General features: G+C 37.5%; 1 protein-coding gene across 2 annotated transcripts in view; it reads right to left on the bottom strand.

The window, feature by feature from the left end:
- Nucleotides 1-16,910, bottom strand: part of EMC2 (ER membrane protein complex subunit 2) — a 52,394-nt gene extending 35,484 nt beyond the window's left edge. For both annotated transcript variants that reach the window (XM_027131606.1, XM_027131607.1), the window contains exons 1-4: nucleotides 16,801-16,910; nucleotides 6,512-6,625; nucleotides 5,931-5,995; nucleotides 3,621-3,706 (exon numbers count right to left, since the gene is read on the bottom strand). In XM_027131606.1, coding sequence (XP_026987407.1) covers nucleotides 3,621-3,706; nucleotides 5,931-5,995; nucleotides 6,512-6,625; nucleotides 16,801-16,840 — 305 coding nt within the window. In that variant the 5' untranslated portion in view covers nucleotides 16,841-16,910. The remainder of the gene's footprint in view (nucleotides 1-3,620; nucleotides 3,707-5,930; nucleotides 5,996-6,511; nucleotides 6,626-16,800) is intronic.
- Nucleotides 16,911-21,361: the final 4,451 nt, after the last annotated feature.

The raw sequence follows: 21,361 nt of genomic DNA, 5'->3' as shown, positions 1-21,361 counted from the left end.
AAAATTTTTGCAAATCATATATATGATAAAAAACTTGTATCTAGACTATATATAAAGAACTCTTACAACTAAATAATAAAAAGATGTAAATAAATAAAGTAACCCAATTTAAAAACAGACAATGTGAACAAACATTTCTCCAAAGAACATACATAAATGGCCAATTATTGCATGAAAAGATACTCAAGATTTCTGGTTCCTGGTCTGGCACATAAAGACCTTGGAAGTCATCACTACCATCCTCGCAAGAAAAAAGCTGACCCAACAACTCTTCTTAGATCCATCAGACAATTAAAGTTACAGGGCAAACCACTGCATCCAAAATTGCGAGACAGGTGAATACAATCACAGCTTACTTGTGCAAAGGACTCCATCAAAAACTGTTACAACTAATAAATTCAATAAAGTTGCAGATATAAAATTAATATACAAAAATCTGTTGTGTTTCAATACACTAATAAGAATCTATCAGAAAGAGAAATTAAGAAAACAATCCCATTTATAACTGCATCAAGAAGAATAAAATACCTAGAAATAAATTTAATCAAAGAGCTGAAAGCCCTATATACTACAAACTGTAAGATACTAATGAAAGAAACTGAAGACACAAATAAATGAGATGATTATCTCATGCTCAAGGACTGGAAAAATTAAGATTAGTCAAATGTCCATAGTACCCAAAGCAATCTACAGATTCAGTGCAATTCTTAAAATTCCAATGCCATTTCCCACAGAAATAGAATAATCTTAAAATCTGTATGGAATCACAGAAGATCTTGAGTAGCCAAAGCAATCTTGAGCAAGAAAAACAAAGCTGGAGGGATCAGGCTCCCTGATTTCAGACTATATTACAAACCTATAGTAATCAAAACAGTAAGGTACTGGCATAAAAACAGACACATAGATCAATGGGACAGAACAGACAGCCCAGACATAAACCCACACATATATGGTCAATTAATTTATGACAAAGGAGCTAAGAATATATCATGGGGGAGAAACAGTCTCTTCAATAAACAGTGTTGGGAAAACTAGACAGCCTGAATGAAACTGGACCTCTATCTATATACCATACAGAAAAACAACTCAAATGGATTAAAGACCTGAACATAAGACCTGAAACCATAAAACCCCTAGAAGAAAATGTAGGTGGTAAGCTCCTTGACATCAATCTTGGTGATGATTTTTTGGATTCAACACAAAAAGCAAAGTCAACCAAAGCAAAAATAAACAGGTGGGACTACATCAAACTAAAAAAGCTTCTGCACAGCAAAGAAAAACATCAACAGAATGAAAAGGCAACTTATGGAATTAGAGAAAATATTTGCAAATCATACCTGATAAGGGGCTAATAACCAAAATATTATAAGAAATTATATAATTTAATAACAAAAAAACAAACAATCCAAGTAAAAGGGGTCAGAGCAACTGAATATACATTTTTCTAAAGAAGACACACAAATAGCCAACAAGTCCATGAAAAGGTGCTCAACATCACTAATCATCAGGGAAATGAAAATTAAAACCACAATGTGATATCACCTCATACTTATTAGAATGGCTATTATCAAAGAGACAAAACATACCAAGTGTTGGAAGGATGTGGAGAAAAGGGAACCCTTGTGCACTGTCGATGGGAATGTAAATTGGCACAGTCACTATGGAAAACAGTATAAAAGTTCCTCAAAAAATTAAACACAGAACTACCATTTGATCTAGTCAATTCTACTTCTGGGTATTTATCCAAAGGAAATAAAATTACTAACTTGAAAAGATATTTGAACGCCCATGTTCATTGCAGCATTATTTATAACAGCCAAGACATGGAAACAACCTAAGTGTCCATCGACAGATAAATGGCTAAAACAGTTTGGTGTAAGTACAGCTGACCCTTGAACAACGTGTGGGTTAGGAGCACCAAACCTACGGCACAGTGGAAAATCCATACATAGGGGACTTCCCTAGTGGTCCAGTGGTTAAGAATCCGCCTTCCAATGCAGGGGATGAAGGTTCAATTCCTAGTTGGGGAACTAAGATCCCACATGCCACAGGGCAACCAAGCCCACGTGCCACAACTACTGAGCCCACATGCCCTAGAGCCCGCATGCCACAACTAGAGAGCCCACACATCACAACTACTGAGCCCGTGCACCACAACTAGAGAAGCCCGCGTGCTGCAACGAGAAGCCCATGTGCCACAATGAAGAGCCTGCGTGCCACGACAAACACCCAGCACAGCCAAAAGTAAAAATTTAAATTAAAAAAAGGAAAATCCATATTTAACTTAAAATCGGCCCTTCCATATCCAAGGTTCTACATCCACAGATTCAACCAACTACAGACTGTGTAGCACTGTAGTATTTACTATTGAAAAAAATCCACGTACTAAGTGGACCCACACAATTCAAACCCATGTTACTCAAGGGTCAACTGTATATACAATGGAATATTACTGAGCCATAAAAAAGGAAAGAAATTCTGCCATTTATGACAACCTGGATGGACCTTAAGGGCATTATGCTAAGTGTAATAAGTCAGACAGAGAAAGATAAATACTGTATGATCTCACTTACATGTGGAATCAAAGAGAACCTGAGCTCACAGATACATAGAACAGATTAGTGGTTGCCAGACAAGGGAATGGGGAGTGGAAGAAGTGGGTGAAGGTGGTCAAAAGGTACAAACATCCAGTTATAAGATAAATTAAGTCCTGGGGATATAAATACAGCATGGTTTACTATAGTTAACAATACTGTGTTGTACATTTTAAAGTTGCTAACAGAGTAAACCTTAAATATTCTTATCATAAGAAAAAAGAAATTTATAACTATGATGATGGATGTTAACTAAACTTATTGCAGTAATCATTTCACAAAGTACACATTTAACAAATCATTATGTTATACACCTGAAACTAATACAATGTTATATATCAATTATATCTCAATTAAAAAAATAATAATAGGGCTTCCCTGGTGGCACAGTGGTTGACAGTCCACCTGCCAATGCAGGGGACACGGGTGCATGCCCTGGTCTGGGAAGATCCCACATGCCGCAGAGCAGCTGGGCCCGTGAGCCATGGCCGCTGAGCCTGCACGTCCGGAGCCTGTGCTCCGTAACAGGAGAGGCCACAACAGTGAGAGGCCCGCGTACCACAAAAAATAAATAAATAAATAAAATAATAATAATAATAGCTTCTGTACCTTGAGTGCCTGTGAGGGCACTACACATATATCATTATTAATTCCCAAAACAACCCTGACAAGTTGGTAATATTCTTGTTTTACAGAGGAGTAAGGCTGAAAATCTTAAATAATTTGCCAGGTCAATAGCTAATAAATCCTTAGAAACAGGATAGGAAGCCTATTTTACTCCAAAGCATGATCCCAATTCCACTAGGCCAAAGATGGTAAATGGATTACACTCTTATGTCAAATTCTATTTAAGGAGAGTAACTTGGCAGGATTTAGGCTGAGAAGCACTCTGACACTATTCTGAAGCTCACTAGCAAAAGATCTTGCACAATTAATGATGTTGCCACGGGTATAGAAGGACCTAAATGTAAGAACCCATGTTTGCCATTTTAAAACAGGATCACACTATTTACAAGATTCAGTTACCTCTCCATGGCTTCAAATCTCATGCCAGTTAGTCTCTTGACTCTGTGACTGCCAGGGAACTGTCTTCTCAACTCCTGAAGACAAAACTAAAAAAAAATACTGGTAAAAAAGACTTGAAGAGTAGTAATTACACTACATATACTAAATGGGTTACAAGGAATGGCTTACATAGTCTTCAATGTTTTTCTTAAATAATTTCATTACTGAGATCTAATGACATAAGTGAAATTAATCAGTAATGAATAATGCGGTAAAAGAACTCTGAACTTACAGTGAGGACAACAATCAGTTCTCAGAAACTGATCAAGCTCTTAACTAAGAAAATGAGCAGATTATGAGGTCCACTAATAACTCTTCAAATACTACTACCATATCACTTAAAAACTGCTTCCATAATGTGTCAGGCACCACTTAAATAACTACAACTGCTTCCTGGCCTTTTCTTCCTAAGTATTGCACAAACATTCTCTTGATAAAAATTAAGTTTTTTGGTAGTAACCTCAAGTTCCTAGCAAATACTGTTAACACTTTGTTTAATTTTGCCCTGTTGAAGTCATATTCTAATCAATCACCTTGTCAGTACACATGTGATTTGGGGTCATAAAATACAGACACCATATCAATGGAGTACCAATCTCCTTTTGGCAGATATCCATAATTTACCCATCAACTCAACTATACAAATAATCAAATATTTATTGAGCACCTACTATGTTCTCAGCAACCTATAAGGGATTATAAGAGTCTTGGAAGTGCTAGAAATATTAAGCATGATAAAAATGGTCCACTCTAGTTCCTCCAACCATAACTGATTAAAAATGCCTTTAACTAATGAAGACACTATTAACCAATAATAAAGTAAATTTTAATATGATCTGGAAATATAGCTTCAAAGTCTGTGGCTCTAAGTTCTATAATAAGAAAAATATTCAAGTTAGTCAAAACTGAAAATGATGGTCATTTATTTCTCTGACATCATGCAAAACTCATAGTACTTGTTCAATCAAGCTAGCTGTGCTGAACTTCTGAACCATTAAAAAGAAAAATACTGTGTTACAAAAGAAGTTATTACCTATTCACTTAATCTCCTACTTTACCAAATGGCATTTTGCTATACAAAAAAAAAACTTCAAAATTTCCCTCAAGATATAAGCTGCCACCTCTGTTGGTATTCAAAAGACTATGTCTCATAGGTTCTAAATGTAATACAACGGTTTCATGGAATATTTTTTATCACTGGTAGCTCCACTGGAGTTATGTGTATAGTCAACATGACATAATTACCTTGAAAAGGACAAAGCTAATTAGACATGCATATGTTCTTGGGTATTTCTACTTTCTGTTTTTTTTGTATTTCTTTTGGGCTTAAATGAGGAAGCAGTGTGAAGGAGCACTTAAGAGCTCAGAAACACAGAACAAAAGAACAGAAACCACTGCTTCCTGATTTATATAATGAATATAGTGATAGTATCAACACAAATCAAATTAAGAAATAATTATAAAGATTAAATAAACCATGATGTAAGGCTTCTAGCATAGCACCTAGCACATGAGTGTTTAAAAATATAGCTATCATTCTTTTATTTTAAAATTAAATTAAAATTAAAAATTACTTCCATAATGTGTCAGGCCCCACTTAAATACCTAATATTAATATTTTAAGTCATGTTCTGTACATGTCAGGATTTTCTACTAATTTAACATATACATTTAAAACACTGTAAAACAGTACTTAACATTATATATTAAGTAAGTCATTTAACAACCCCCAAAACAAATGTTTTAAACTATATGCTTCTTATTTTTAACTCTATAATATGGCATAATTCACCTATTAAGTGGATAACCTTCACCAACTAATTTAACCTCTTCAGTGAAACTGGGATACTAAACATCTACTTCTCAGGATTGTTAAAAAGATATAAAAAAACATACTGTGTCCCAAAGTACCTAGCTAGTCCCAGCTACTCAAGAGTAGCACTGAGGGCTTCCCTGGTGGCGCAGTGGTTGAGAGTCTGCCTGCCGATGCAGGGGACACGGGTTCGTGCCCCGGTCTGGGAGGATCCCACATGCCGCGGAGCGCCTGGGCCCATGAGCCATGGCCGCTGGGCCTGCGCGTCCGGAGCCTGTACTCCGCGATGGGAGAGGCCACGACAGTGAGAGGCCCGCGTACCGCAAAAAAAAAAAAAAAAAAAAAGAGTAGCACTGAAAACCACCTACAGAAAGCATTCAATACAGCCATATACTAACTGCTTACACATAATTTATGAAGCAAATTAAATATAAAATAAAACAAGTTTAAATACCTACCAATGACAAGTCATCCCGACCATAGTCAAGGGCCGCAATCATCACCTGTTCATATATGATCCAAACTAGATACACAGAGGAAAAAACTGAATTTAATATAAAAATCTCAGAACAGAAATTAGATAATAAATTCTTCCTGTTTCTGATATTTTAAAGAACATTACTCATAACTGAAAATTGATTTATTGTATTACATCTGGAATTAAGGAAAGAAAGCAACCTTATGTTTTCAGCAATGCAAAATATTTTAATATAAGGTAAAAAAAAATCTCTAATTATTTAATACTTTTACTGTTTCAAAAGATCATTATAAAATACATTTTGACCTGACCAGGACTACAGCCTTGTGAGCTTTAAAACAAAAATGCCTATTTGATAGCTTCACTACTACCAACAATTATAAGTCCTTCTCAAATTAAAATTGTCATTAAGACTTCCTAAGAAGTTTTTTAAAAACTAACAGATCATAGAGAGATTAATATGAACAGCAGAAAAACATAATAATAATTTTTTTTAAAAAAAACTAAGAACTGTAAATGAAACATGTGCTGAGCATGAACACAATAAATTTAAAAACTTACTATCATCTCCAAGCTTAGAAGCATATTCATTAATTAATTCCTCTCCAACTTCCACAATTTGCTCACTGTTTCGTGAGTTTTCTTCTCTCCATTTTCTCATTTTATCTCGCATTTCTGAAAAAAAAAAATGCTTGCGATTACATATATATATACATTTGATTAATGTCAAACAGTTGACAAGATGAAATCAACTTTTTAAGAAAATACACTCACACTAATGTAAAAGTCTATGGTATCTCAAATTTCATAAAGCAGAAAATCATTTTAGCAAGAGCAACAGATCCTTTAGAACAGCGCTCCCCAACCTCTTTGGCATCAGGGAGTGGTTTCGTGGAAGACAACTTTTCCACAGACGGGGGAGGGGCATGTTTCAGGCAGTAGTGCGAGCAATGGTTCAGGCGGTAATATGAGTGATGGGGAGCAGCAGATGAAGCTTTGCTCACTCACCCACCGTTCACCTCCTGCTGTGTGGCCTGGTTCCTAACAGGCTGAGGACAGGGGATTGGGGACCCCTGCTTTAGAAGACTGAAAATGCATTACAACTGATATTACAACTATCTTTAAAAGTAGTGTACGGCATGGGTCTGCTACAAATATCCTCTATCCCTTTAAGCAACTATGGATCATAGCTTTTTTGGGTTACAATGTTCAGAATTTGATAAAAGCTAAGGATTATTTTCTCAGAAAAACAAATAAAATTATACATTGAAATCTCAAAAATTCAAGGTGCTCCTGAAGTTTACCCATTGACTCAAGAATATAAAATTTTCATAATCAGGGTATCATATTAGGCTATCAGCACTGAAGAAACATTCATCACAAAACTCTCTTAATAACAACATTACTACAACAGTCCATATAAAGATACACAATTACACAGGGAAATAAACAGAAGAAAAAATTAGGACAAAGGAAATTTTTTGATTATATATAAAGATAAAAATGAATAATGTAAAGTAAGGTCAAAGGCACTAGCAAACAACAAAAGTTGAGAGAACAACTTTGCATATTAATACAATAGGGAACTGGAGTTTCAAAGAACAGCATTTTGACAATAGCAGAAATAATAACTGGGGTGGGGGAGTACCTAACCCAGAAAAAAGATCCCTTTTTTATATGGCTAAGGTAGAATTAACTGTCCAGTTCACCAATTACATACATGCTTTCTTACTCTTACCTCTTGAAAATCTTACATATTCATCTGAAGTACTACCTTCTTCCTTCTATTGACATACATGTTGTACAAATTTAAATAGTTGAATTAAGTTGTTGTTGAACACATGAGTTAAATAAACAATATGCTATGCTTCTATAGAATATATCTAAGAGAAGCATATAGGATTTTCACTACCTTTATATGCATTACCTGAGTCCCTACAGTTCGAAGTCTACAAAAGAAAACAAAAATCATCATAAGATTAAAATGGACCCTAAGTGAATTTACAAAAACGGTCTTAGAAAATCATTACAAATTAACATAGTTAATTTCTTCTACTGAAACCTAGAAATCACCTTGACTCTCACTCTAAACAGGAAGTAACTTGAACTCAATCTTAAAGGTTGAAGAGGAATTGAGCAGGCAAACAAAAAAGTAGGTTACACATACCCCACAGGTTAAGGACTCAGTCTCACAAGACTGCCCCCACTTCAGAAACCAAAACAAGTCAGGGATACCCATACTTCTGAGCAACTCGTTACAAAATCAGGGGTTCCTTTCTACAACTCCCTCATCCAGTTTGATACTTGCTAGAGTGGCTGAAAGAACTCAGGAAAGTGCTTCACTTACTATTACTGGTTTTTTATAAAGGATACAACTCAGGAAACAACCAAATGGAAGAGATACACAGAGCAAAGAGCTGGGGGTGGGAGGGGGTTTTCGGGGGCATAGGAGTACCCTCTCTGAGTGAGTCACCATCCCAGCACCTTGATGTATCCACCAACCTAGAAGTTCTACAAACCCTGAAGTTTAGGGGCTTTTATGAAGGTTTCAGTCTGTAGGCATGACTGATTAGATCCTTAGACACTGGTTATTAAGTCAATCTCCAGATCCTCTCCCCTCCCAGCAGGTTGAGGGGTAGGGTTGAAAGTTCCAACCCTTCACTCAAGTCTTGGTCTTACCAGTGACCAGCCCCCATCCCGAAGCTATCCAGCCACCAGTTATTCAATGGTATATAAAAAGACATGTATCACTATAAATCTTAGAAGATGTTGTATGTGGAACCCAGGACTAAGACCAAATATTATAACAGAAGATGTTCCTATCAACCCTACCACTAAGGAAATTACAAGGGTTTAGGAGCTCTGTGCCAGAAATTGGGGATGAAGACCAAATATACATTATACCTTATTACATCACAATATAACATATATCCACAAGATAACATGCATATAACATATATCCACAAGGTCCACGACCTGGGTTCTCAGAACTCATTCAAACCACATCCCCTACACCATAGTTATACTGTCTGAAGTTGACATTCTCTGTCAACCTGGCAGACTATTTTAAAATAGGAAGAGCCTCGGGAATATAAATCTATTTAGTGTTTTACAGATCTGTTCCACAAAACTGTACCCCTTGCCTGTACCCTGACACCCAAATTAAGAAATGCTAGCCCAGGTGAATTAATAAAATATGCAGTTTGAATTTAAGAAATATCTTTTAATCTATTAGATTATTTCTTAACTTGCTTTAGAATGCCCTTTAAGAAACTGTAGAATTCCTTCCCATAAACTAGAGACTAAAAGAGAAAACCTGGTCCCATCTCCTTTTTTGTCAAATTTCTCATTTACCAACAGTACTCAATTTTCCATCAGTCTCCTCCTACTTATTCATAATCAAAGTATATTACTGGAAAATCTCTGACTTTTAAAACATTCCCTTTCACCCACTGTCATGTCCCCCATGACTTCTAATTAGTCATTCAAAAATATATTAATACATACTTTTTATAACATGCTATAAACATAATGATGAAAAAGAATCATCCAGTGTGCCTAAGAAATTGACAAGTTAACAGAAAAACTGTAAACAGCAGCAAAATAATGTGATAAAAGGTAAGATAGTGGTTATGTTCAGAGCACTAAGAAAGCAAGGTGAGGGAAAGATTAATTTCACCTGGCAGGGAGAAAGGGTTAAAGAAGACATCTGTGATATATGAATTAAGCCCTAAGGATCAAAGGGAGTTTGTTAGATGAATTCTACAACAAAGAGCATAAACTATGGTAGAGGAATAAAAGTATCTCATTTGGTAAGGTAAGGGTCTCCAACCTCCAGGCCATGGACCAGTACCGGTCCGTGGCCTGTCAGGAACCAGGCCGCATAGCAGGAGCTGAGTGCAGCGGGCAAGTGAACAAACCTTCATCTGTATTTACAGCCACTCCTCCTCATTCTCATTACTGCCTGAGCTCCACCTCCTGTCAGCATTATGGTGAGTTTTATAATTATTTCACTACATATTACAATGTAATAACAATAGAAATAAAGTGCACAACAAATGTAATGTGCTGGAATCATCCCAAAACCATCCACCCCACCCTGGTCTGTGGAAAAATTGTCTTCCGTGAAACCAGTCCCTGGTACCAAAAAGGTTGGGGACCAACCTTTTCCCAGGGACTGGGAAAGTGCCCAACCCACCTATTGGGGGAGAGAGAGAAGGCAGGCAAAGCAGTTCCTTCAGGCCATTGCAAAATGGAGCTCAGGTTAATTCTTAGTTTATGTAACCCACAGCAGGGGTGGGGAACATGTTTCTCTGTCAAAGACTACTCCCAGAGACCCTTAAAAAAAAAAAACCTGAAGGATCACTCACCAGAAGAAGGAAAATTAGGAGAGCAAAGTATAATAGGAAAGAACAAATCTGACTCCATATTGTATCTTTTTCTTTTACTTTAACCTTTGTATTCTATTGCTTTTGCTACAAGTTAAGAATGTTGCCTAATGGCCTGAAATATACAGGCCAGCCCTTTCTCAAGACTCCAACCTTTAAAGGTATAACACTTTTCTACTTATACAGAGATAAGAAGTTGCAAACAAAGTATAAAGTTTGTCTTGTCGGAGGTTTTCAGGAACATCATGACCTGACCTACATGAACAGATGCAAGAACAAAGGATTTTGACACCAAGAAGTTTGCAGCAATCAACCATACCCCCTCCCCTCTTTTAGTTATAAAAGAGCCTGAATTCTAACTGGGGTAAGATGGTTCTTTGGGACACCAGTCCACCATCTTCTCAGCTGGCTGGCTTTCTGAATAAAGTCACTATTCCTTGTCCCAACAACTCACCTCTTGATTTATTAGCCTGTTGCTCGTTGAGCAGAATGATCTTGGACTTGGTAACAAAAGCACTTTTTCTAAAGATCAACTAGGAAAAACAATGAGCCCGTTCACACAAATATTTCCCTATTTACCCAAGTTCTAAATTTTAAAAGAAAACCAAATTGAGTATAACATGTACTTCAAGATATTTTTAAAGCAAGGTAAAAAGTATTATCTATGCACTGTTATGACTCCCTCAAAGATATATTTAAAGTGTTACATACACTTCAATTTTGCCTCACAATTCTTTTCACTATCCAAAGGTCTTTCCTGTGTTTCAAAACTCCCATAAGCTTTAAATTTTTATCTTCTTTCTTCAGATATCTCTTCTACTATCTAAAGGCACTAGTGTGTAGTGTGGTTAAAAGTGAAGATGCAAAATTCAAACTGCTGGAGTTCAAATGCCAGTTCTACCACTTTCTATCTGTGTGATATTGGATAGTTAACACTTTTCACTTTAATGTTCTCATCTAAAAAGTGGAGATGAAAAATAATAATACCTGTATCATATAGTTGTTGTGGTAAGCACTGTGAGATAATTTATGTGTTTAGAACACAGTATGGTACAAAATGTGCTCAAAAAAATTTAAGCTATTAATGTTCTACCCTGTTTCCTTACGTGTTCTCATACCCACTTTTAATTCTCTTTTGTTTCTGAACCAAAAGGCTTTGAAACTTCTCTGCAAGCCAACAGTACATTCTCTAAAACCAAATGCTATTTATCTTTTCCTAATCCTTCCATCTTTGGCTTTGGTCTTCATATTTCATTTAAAGCAGGAGACTGAAAGCAGGGGTCAATAAAGTCCCAGGACCAAATTTTGCAGCCACTTGTTTTATGGATAAAGTTTTACCAGCACACAGGGACCCCTCACCCCCAAAAAAAAACCCAAAACAAAAAAACCCACAGGTACCCTTATTCATTTCGGTACTGTCTGACTGTTTCTGTGCTACAATGGTAGAGCTGAATAGTTGAGACAGACCATATGTCACACAAAGCTGAAAATATTTACTACCTGGCCCTTTACAGAAAATAATGCCAATTCCAGATTTAGAGCATGAAGTGGCATAAAGACATAGGAGCTACAGTCAGAGGACTTTGGTTTAAATCCCAATGCTGCTACTTAGCACAGTCATCTTGGACCTGTTATGTAACATTTCTAACCTCAGCTATAAAATACAGAAGATCACAAGCCTATCTGCAATGAACATTACATAAAGCAAAACCTAGACCCCTCAAATGTCTTAGCCAGTACAATGTTGGGGGTTGGGGTGGGGGGTAATCTGTTTTTAATCTGATTCTGATTACCTTTAGATAAGGCACGCACTCACCAGTTCTTCATAGGCACCACTATCATCTTTCACGTAATTTCACACTCTATCCTCATCTTCTTGGCATCTGAGTTTAGAACTCCTAATATCAGATAATTTATGTAAAGCACTTCATAAAATATAAAGTGCTACAAAAATTTTAATTAGCATTTACTGAGAGCTATTTTTTGACTCTCACCACTATGCTGGTCATTGGAAGCACTGAGAAGATTTGTGTGTGTACAGAATGTAAACAAGTAATTAAAATATGAGGGGTGTTTGTAAATTAACTATACTTCAATGAAAAACATATGATGGGTGACATTAATAAGGTTCATTAAAAACTCTAACTATCCTCCAGTTATAATCAAAGAATTTCTTCCTGCAAAAAATACTAATGATGCCCCTAGCATTTGAGAAGCTCTTAGCCAACAGGCTCTTGGTTGTTTCCATTATTTGTTACATTTTAAAAAGTCAGTTGCATGCAAACCAGTTCATGGCAGTTAAACTTAATGTAATTATATACTGTAATTAAATATTACAAAAGCTAAAAAAAACTTGAGTGCAAAAGACAGACTTTTTCTACAAAACAAAGCTGGATGCTTTAAAAAGACTCCACAAAGGTAAAGAGCTTTCAAAAACTGCTGTTATGTTAAGGTGACTCAATTAAAAATAAGAGGAAAATAATAAAAATCTACAGGACTTGTGCACTGAAGCTGCTATACAAGGGTCTTTATGTTCTTGTTCCATGTTACAGAAAGCAAAGTTGAAAATGGTTTATTAAAGATGACAAGGAATTTCAATCAGGAGATCCCTATCAAAGAAAAAGCCCTGCCCTATATCAAAAGTCCATTTAAAATTTTAAGTTTACCAAAAGGAGTCACTGATCTTTTTTTTTTTTTTTTAAATAGGAAAGTGGCTCCCAACTATCTACAAAATAAAGTCCAAACTCCTTAGGCTAGTATTCAAGGCACCAACCTACCTCTCCAGCTCTTACCTTGCAAAAATGACCTTCACTAAATATTTACATATCCATAAATATGAACTTTTAGTGCAGAAGTGAAATCTCAGGGTACGTGCCATGAGACCTGGGACCCTGCCTGTCTTTTTCAGCACTGTATCCTCAAGAACTGGAACAGCAGCTGGCACAAAGTACTCAAATATATGTTTAACTAACATGTCATTTAGCATATAGGCTAATAATTAAAGCTAGGTGTGGATGATTACCCACAGAAGACATTCAACCTTTTTAGAGCTCTTTGAAGCTGATGGGACCTTTGAACCAACTTTCCCCCAGAAATATGTACATGTTTAAAAACACACTCAATTTTGCATATAATTTCAGGAAAGTCACAGACCACATAACACCTATGCCTGCATCAGTTAGAAGTCTGTTGAACTCAGGATTAATCACCACCATAACAGATTAAGAAGAGGGCTAAGGAAAGAACCACTGGGGACATCAAAAATTAAGGAGCAAATGGATGTAGAGAACACAGCAAAGTTCTGAAAAGTAAAAAGAGAGCCTTAATGCTATTAAGAAACCAACGAAAGAATTTTTCATAGAGGGAATGACCTGCAATGACAAATGTAGTATAGATGTACAAAACAGATACATTAGACCCAGCATTAGATCTCCCTAGAAATCTTACTGGACTAATAGAGCATGGAAACCAAATTGTGGTTGTTTAAAGGACTGAATAAAAAGAGAAGTAGAGACAGTGAGCATACACAACTAAAATCCCCTCAAACATTTTTAATAAATATTTTTTCAACAAATATTCATTTAATGCCTATTATAGGCCAGGCACTGTGTGAGGCATCCTATCCATATTCTGCCCAAATACCCTATTCTCAACAAACTTGATTATACCCTCCTTCAACTCTTTCCCACCTCCAAATTCCTCTATATAATAAACATCAATAACCTTCAACTGGCTGATAAATAAACCATATACCTACTTTTTTATAGAGCCCAAGAGAAACTAAGAGAGCGTTAAACTTAGTATATACGTCTTTTATAAATATGTGAAAAACTTTCCTATCACAAGAAATCACACTACTCTTTGAACTAACCATTTCCAGTACTTTAATTCATGATGCTATTCAATGGAATTCTTTTTTTTTTTTGGCAGTACGCAGGCCTCTCACTGCTGTGGCCTCTCCCGTTGCGGAGCACAGGCTCTGGACGCGCAGGCTCAGCGGCCATGGCCCACGGTCCCAGCCGCTCCGCGGCACATGGGATCCTCCCGGACCAGGGCACGAACCCGTGTCCCCTGCACCGGCAGGCGGACTCCCAACCACTGCGCCACCAGGGAAGCCCTATTCAATGGAATTCTTAAAGGACACAGGTCAACTGACACTCCCGCCCCCCCAAATCTAAACAAAAAAACTACCCCGAGGGTCCTCCCATTACCCTCTTGTTACCAAAAGTCTCTGAAAGAAAAATCTACAATACTCTTTTCCTAAAAGTCTCCTAAAATAGAATTTTAATTCTACTTATTAATTACATTAATTAAAATGAGCAAACTATATTCTATTTGCTAAGTGAGTTGCCTAAGTCTAAGATACTAAAAAAATCACTCCAATACTAAGAAAATTACTTATAGTATTTTTTGTGATGATCTTTTAATCCTACTAACAATTCATTTAGTCAACAGATCACTAAGTTCCTCCAATATGTCATGCACTAGAACAAGATAGGCCTGGTCCCTCTTCATTCGAGGAGAGACATTTTTAAACTTAACACAATTGGGTAAGTACTTCAGTACTATGAGGACACATAGTTAAAGGACCAGGGGTAAGTTTTGTTGCTTGTTTTTGTTGTCTTTTCTCTTTTAAATTTTGGTGGCGGGATGGAGAATGGGCGGGGGTAGGGTGGTCAAGGAAGGCTCTCTGAGTATGTGACCTTTGAGGGGAATGCCGAGAAATGATAAAAGTATAGTCAGTAGAGCCGAGTATAAAAGTAGAACCAGGAGGGAAGAACACTCCTATCAGAAGGAATAGCCTGTATCCAGTCTTAAGACTAGAGGAGCATCGCACATTTAGGGAATTCAACAAAAGCCAGCGTGGCCAGCTCACAGAGCAAGGGTAAGAGTAGCTTAAGATAAAGCTGGAGACACAGACAGGAGCCAGATCATCTTTTTTATATGTATTTAATAGTTTAAAAGCACTTTAACATATGTTTTCCCTTTTGTTCCTCAACAAACTTGTGAAGTAGTTATTATTGATTAATCTAAATCTAATTATGTCACTCATCTTTAGAATGTCCACAGGGTAAGGTCCAAGTTACTTAAATTACCTTGTCTGCTGGTAGTTAACACACCCACTCATTCCCTACCATTCTACACAACACTATCATCTAAGAAACTTATATTGAACATACCTTCAAAATAGCACCTTCAAAAAACCATGAAATATTTGAAAATTTCTTAAAAGCATTAAAAATAACAGCCACGTATCTACTGAAGGAATATACCCTGACACAAGCCTTTTAAAACCATGTTACAAGTCTGTCTTTCTCCTTTTGACTATGAACTCCCTGAAGGTAGGGACTGTGTCACTTAATTTGCTGTCTCCAAGTACTGAGAACTTAATACTTTTAATATAATGGATTCCCCAGTACACGTAGAAACACTGCGGTTCAGTGTGCTAGAAGCCACAAAAGCAATAATAAATCACTGAATTCACTTCCAGTATAAAAGAATTTTACCTTTTCTCATTATTGTTTTCAACTTTGTAATACTGGAAAGATTTACTCACCACTGAACAATCAATATAGTTTTCAGTCCACGTGTTATCAGGCCATTATTTAAATATCCGAACAAATAAGCTACTGAAGTCTACTGTGAAATGTTGGGAATATAAATTTCGATTACACAAATTCCATGCCTTAGAGAAACTCAAGGCACTTCTCTTAAGCATGCATGCCTCCCACGAAAGTTTTTAAGAAAGGAAAATCTCTTACAGAACTCGTCCAAAGTTTGGCTGCTTCCAAATTTAAACACAAACTCCACCTCAGATTAAACCAGAGGTACTTCCCCTTCAGAAAAGGAATTACTTACTGGTAGGGAATAATAAGGAAGTTGTGTGTGTAAATGTGTTTTGAGGGGAAATGGGACAGGGAATAATTAACAAGGGGAGAAATCAGAAACCCAGTTTTGAAGAGAGAATGAAAAGTAAACTGGCATGTAAAAGAATCAGATATGTTCACGGGTTTTCCACACACCTTTACTACACAGAATTGTAACCCTTACAGAGCACTTCAAAGGCCCGTACAGGCCGTGTATTTCTCGGCTGCAAAGACGCTTCTGCAGGCAACTATCCCGCCTCCTCCGCGCCGCCCGGCAGCCACAGGAAACGTATGACAACCCTAGCCCCAGGTCCCGGTCGCCTTTCAATGGAAGCTACCCTGGGCCGTTGGACTGGCGCGGAGGTAGGACGGTCGGTCAGCCTACTGGCGCAAGAGGTGGGAAACACCGCAGACTCCAGTCGGTGGCCGGGCCAAGGAAGGGGTCAGCCTCAACCTCCACCTCAGCCACCACCACAGCTCTGCCGGTCCAATGCCGAAGAGAGACCGGAAAATCCAGCTCTCCGAGGGCAGCAGGTACTCCCGAACGGCTTCCCACGGCTTCTGGTCTTTCCGCGCCCGCCCCGGCAGCAGTTACCTTCCCAGGTGACATCGTAAAGCTCTGAGACCTTCGCCATCTTCTCAGAACCTGGAGGCAACCGGGCGAGAGGGCGGGGAGATGTGGTCACACGACCCGAGACTAGGCGGTGGCGAATTACGACACCATTTCTCATTGGCCAAGAGCGCGGAGGGGGCGGGATCCGCCTCACACGTGCACGCGGCTCTGCCGAGGGGCAGTCGGGAAAGGGGGCGGGACGAGCTGGGCGGTGCGCCGCGCGTTAAGGTCTGTGAGGGCGCGGGGGCGGAGCCGCTGGAGCCGGAGCCGCTGGAGCGGGAGCCGCCGAAGCCGGTTTGGGGTGAGATGTCTACTTTACCGTGGATTCTTAACAAATTCTGGGTCTTTAATGTGTGTCACTCCCGGCTTTTCACTTTTTTCTGCATAGGTGTATTCATTGTCTTCCCACTTCCTAATCGGTACCTTGTTCTCTTCATGACCTGCTGCAATGCAAAGTTCTGCGCGAACCCGTTATCTGTCCCCAACTTTCCTCCTTCCATGATGGGATTCGCCTTCGATTTCCTTTTTAATGTTCGGCTGAACTGATACACTTCAAAAATTTCTGGTTAAATCTCTTTGAGGAACTAAGCAGAATTCTGCTTTGCAAGTTATGTTCCTGTGGCCGAGGACTTATGTTCACATGAATGGCTTCGTGCCAATCCAAACCCTTAGTTAACGCTCCCCGTGGATCACTGTCTGCTTGCCAGTCTATTTTTTAAACTCCATAAAGGCAGCCGATATGTAAATGATTATAAGTAGATGAATTAATCACAGCCCCTACACTTCGCTTCTCTTTATTCGCACGGGGGAGCCTCCAGGCTAATTGCTTTCAGAAACCTTTGGACCTGGTTGGGTAGAGCTAGGGAAAAAATGTCTGGAGTGGAAGCAAAAAATTTGAGGGTCATAAGGGTATATTTAGTATTTGAAGCAATGAGAACATAAAAATGTAAAGGGGGAATATGTAAAGTTAAGAAAGAAGGCTAAAAATTCCTGCATAACACGTATACTTAAGGGTCAGTGAAGAAAAGAAAATCAACATATGAGGAGAAAGGAAAACAGACAGTCATATTCCACATGCCAAAGGAGTAGAGTTAAAAAGAAAAAAAAGGAACTATCAGTGGCACCTGTCCAAAGGAAGTTGCATAAGGATAAAAAAGACTACTGAATTTATAAACTTGGATTAGATTCTGAATGAAGTTCATTCTCTCTAGACTAGACAGACCTTTTTTTAAAAAAAAAAAACCTTCATTCAAAAAAATTTAAAATCCTCCACTCAGAAATTCACATATTCTAATACTTCAGTAAAACAACCTGGTGTAATGGAAAGAACAAGAACTCTGTCAGACAAATCTGAATCCAGGCTCCACCATTTAGTAGCTGCTTGACAGTTAGCCTATGTATCTCTGAGCATAGGAGTCGATCAGATATAGAAAGAAGCTAATCATATCGATATAAAAAGAAAATATCTCCCTTGAATTGTTATCAAGACTAAAAGAGACACTGCATGACACTCTTATGGAAGTAGCAGTCCTGTGGCTATAAATACAGTTTATATGTTGATGATGCCCAAATGCATAAAATCCAGCAGTCCTTACTTCTCCCATGAAACCCAGTTCTACTTTCTTGACATGTTCATTTAGATGCCTAAAATGTATCTCAAAGTTAACATCTCCCAAACAGAAATCTGGATTCCTGCCACCATGCCCCCCAACTTGCTCTTCCCCATCACAACTAAAATTCTAGGAACTATCATTGATTCCCTTCTTTGCCAAGCCCCCTATATCCAGTCTATTAGCAAATTCTGTATTGTATGCTTCCAAAACTTTCCCCAAATCCATCTATTTTTTTTCATCTCCACTGCTACTACCTTAATAGAAGCCACACCATCTCTCACCTGAATGACTGTCATAGTCTTTTAACCTTCTTAGTTTCATTCTTGCTGTGTAAAAATCTATTTTCTATACAGCGATCCTACTGGTCTTAAAAAGGCCACAGAAGTCCTCTGCTTACAGCTTTCAAATGGCTCCTCTGGCAGTAAAAATATACTCTAAACACTTTACCATGATTTACTTCATCTCCTACCATTGTCTCTTTTCACTAGATACCTACCATTCTCACCTATTTCTATTTCTCAAACATGGCAAACTCCTATCTGCCTTAGGTCTGGCATTTACCCAGAGTGTGTGAAAGCCCAAGAAGTTGTCTTTTAATGACTTACAGTGGCTATAACGAGTACAACTAATTGAGGGAGTAAATATTTTTCACTCACTTTAACTAAATGCCCTTGTATTGGGTTGGCCAAAAGGTTCGTTCATTTTTTTCCATAAGATGGCTCTAGTAGCACTTAGTTGTCTTTAACTTCATTGAAAGAATTTTGTTAGATTGCACATGACAGCTGTCACATCAGCATGCATTTTAAAAAAGACTTATCAAAATAGGTGAATTTTTTGTAGCCATTTTAACATTGAAGATGGAAGGAAAAAAGCAACATTTTCGGCATATTATTTCTAAAAGGTAAAAACGCAACTGAAATGCAAAAAAAGATTCGTGCAGTGTACGGAGAAGGTACTGTGAGTGATTGAACATGTCAAAAGTGTTCGCGAAGTTTCATGCTGGAGATTTCTCACTGGATGATGTTCCATGGGCAGGTAGACCCGTTGTAGTTGATAGCGATCAAATTGAGACATTAATTGAGAACCATCAGTGTTACACCACGGCGGAGATAGCCAACATACTCAAAATATCCAAATCAAGTGTTGAAAATCATTTGCACCTGCCTAGTTATGTTCATCGCTTTGATGGTTGGGTTCCACGTAAGTTAAGCGAAAAAAAGCTTCTTGACCATATTTCTGCATGTGATTCTCTACTTAAATGTAATGAAAATGTTCCGTTTTAAGACAAATTGTGACAGGTGATGAAAAGTGGATACTGTACAAGAGCGTGGAACAGAAGAGATTGTGAGGCAAGCGAAATGAACCACCACCAACTACACCAAAGGCCGGTCTTCATCCAATGAAGGTGATGTTGTGTATATAGTGGGATTGGAAGGGAGTCCTCTATTATGAGCTCCTTCCTGAAAACCAAATGATTAATTCCAAAAAGTACTGCTCTCAGTTAGACCAACTGAAATCAGCACTAGAAAAAAGCATTCGGAATTAGTCAACAGAAAACGCATAACCTTCCATCAGGATAACACAAGACTGCATGTTTCTTTGATCACCAGGCAAAAACTTAGCTTGGCTGGGAAGTTCTCATTCATCTGCCATATTCACCAGACATAGTACCTTCAGATTTCCATTTATTTTGGTCTTTACAAAATTCTCTTAAAGGAAAAAATTTCAATTCCCTGGAAGACTGTAAAAGGTACCTGGAACAGTTCTTTGCTCAAAAAGATAAAAAAGTATTGGGAAGATGAAATTATGAAGTTGCCTGAAAAATGGCAGAAGGTAGTGGAACAAAAGGGTGAATACTTTTTTCAATAAAAGTCTTGGTGAAAATGAAAAATGTGTTTTTTATTTTTACTTAAAAATCGAAGGCACTTTTTGGCCAACCCAATAGCTGGCTACTGTTGTCTGTCAGGCAATAAACCATATGACATAAGGTTAAAAGAGGTCAATATCAGAGTTTTTGAGCTGGAAACTAGAATAATTTCATTTTAGACTTAGAAGGAACTTATGATTCTTTAGAACAGTATTTGTCAAACTTTTTTGCCTACATCTTATATTAAGGAATACACTTTATATCACACTGTGCATACAGATATTTAAAACTAAAACAAAATTTGCAAACAAGCCTTTTACTGTGTCTTGTTCTTTATATTTTCTATTCAAATTGAGTCAATTCCATTTTATTTTATAAAAATATTAGTTGTGACCCACAAATGGGGTAATGACCCATGTTTTGAAAAACACTAATGAACATTGTATGCATTTCCTAATGAGGCCCTAAAATGAAATTATTTGCTCAAGTTCTTACTACTAGTAGGTAAAAAAGATGGGAAATTCATAGGGTGGAGATGAGATGTTTAGTTCATAGGTGAAAGATGAAATATTTACAGGAAAAATGTTTTGTCACCAATAGTACTCTCTGAAGCGAGGACAGTGACTGTTCATATTTTATAACATTTCAATTGTCCAGTAAAACTTGCTTTCCTCAGACACACTCAGGAAAAAACTGGCATGTCAGTGACAAAACTTCTGTATTCTTCTTTAACATTTTATAATGTAATTATAAAGTAAATTTAAAAATACCTTCTATAGATAAAACCATAACCTTGGCAACATAAACATCAAGCATACTTTCAGTAAATCCACCTTTACAGATGTTCTCAAAGTTTTACCTCTCACCTTCTCATTCCTTTGAAAAAGAGTTTTCATTCGTACACATCAAAAATATTTAATCCACTTTATCTGATTGAACAACTGCCCAATATTGGTGACAAATATCAGGAAACTATCCCAGCAGCCAAATAGTAGATTATGCCATGTCCAACACCATGGGAATTACTATTTCATTAATGATCTCAACAGCAGAATGAAAAAGG

This window comes from Aethalodelphis obliquidens, unplaced genomic scaffold (assembly GCF_003676395.1).
Source record: "Aethalodelphis obliquidens isolate GAN/ISIS:26980383/991018 unplaced genomic scaffold, ASM367639v1 scaffold39, whole genome shotgun sequence".
In the NCBI taxonomy this organism is placed as follows: domain Eukaryota; kingdom Metazoa; phylum Chordata; class Mammalia; order Artiodactyla; family Delphinidae; genus Aethalodelphis; species Aethalodelphis obliquidens.
The sequence above is the reverse complement of the archived record's forward strand: the minus strand, read 5'-3'. Positions and strand labels throughout refer to the sequence as shown.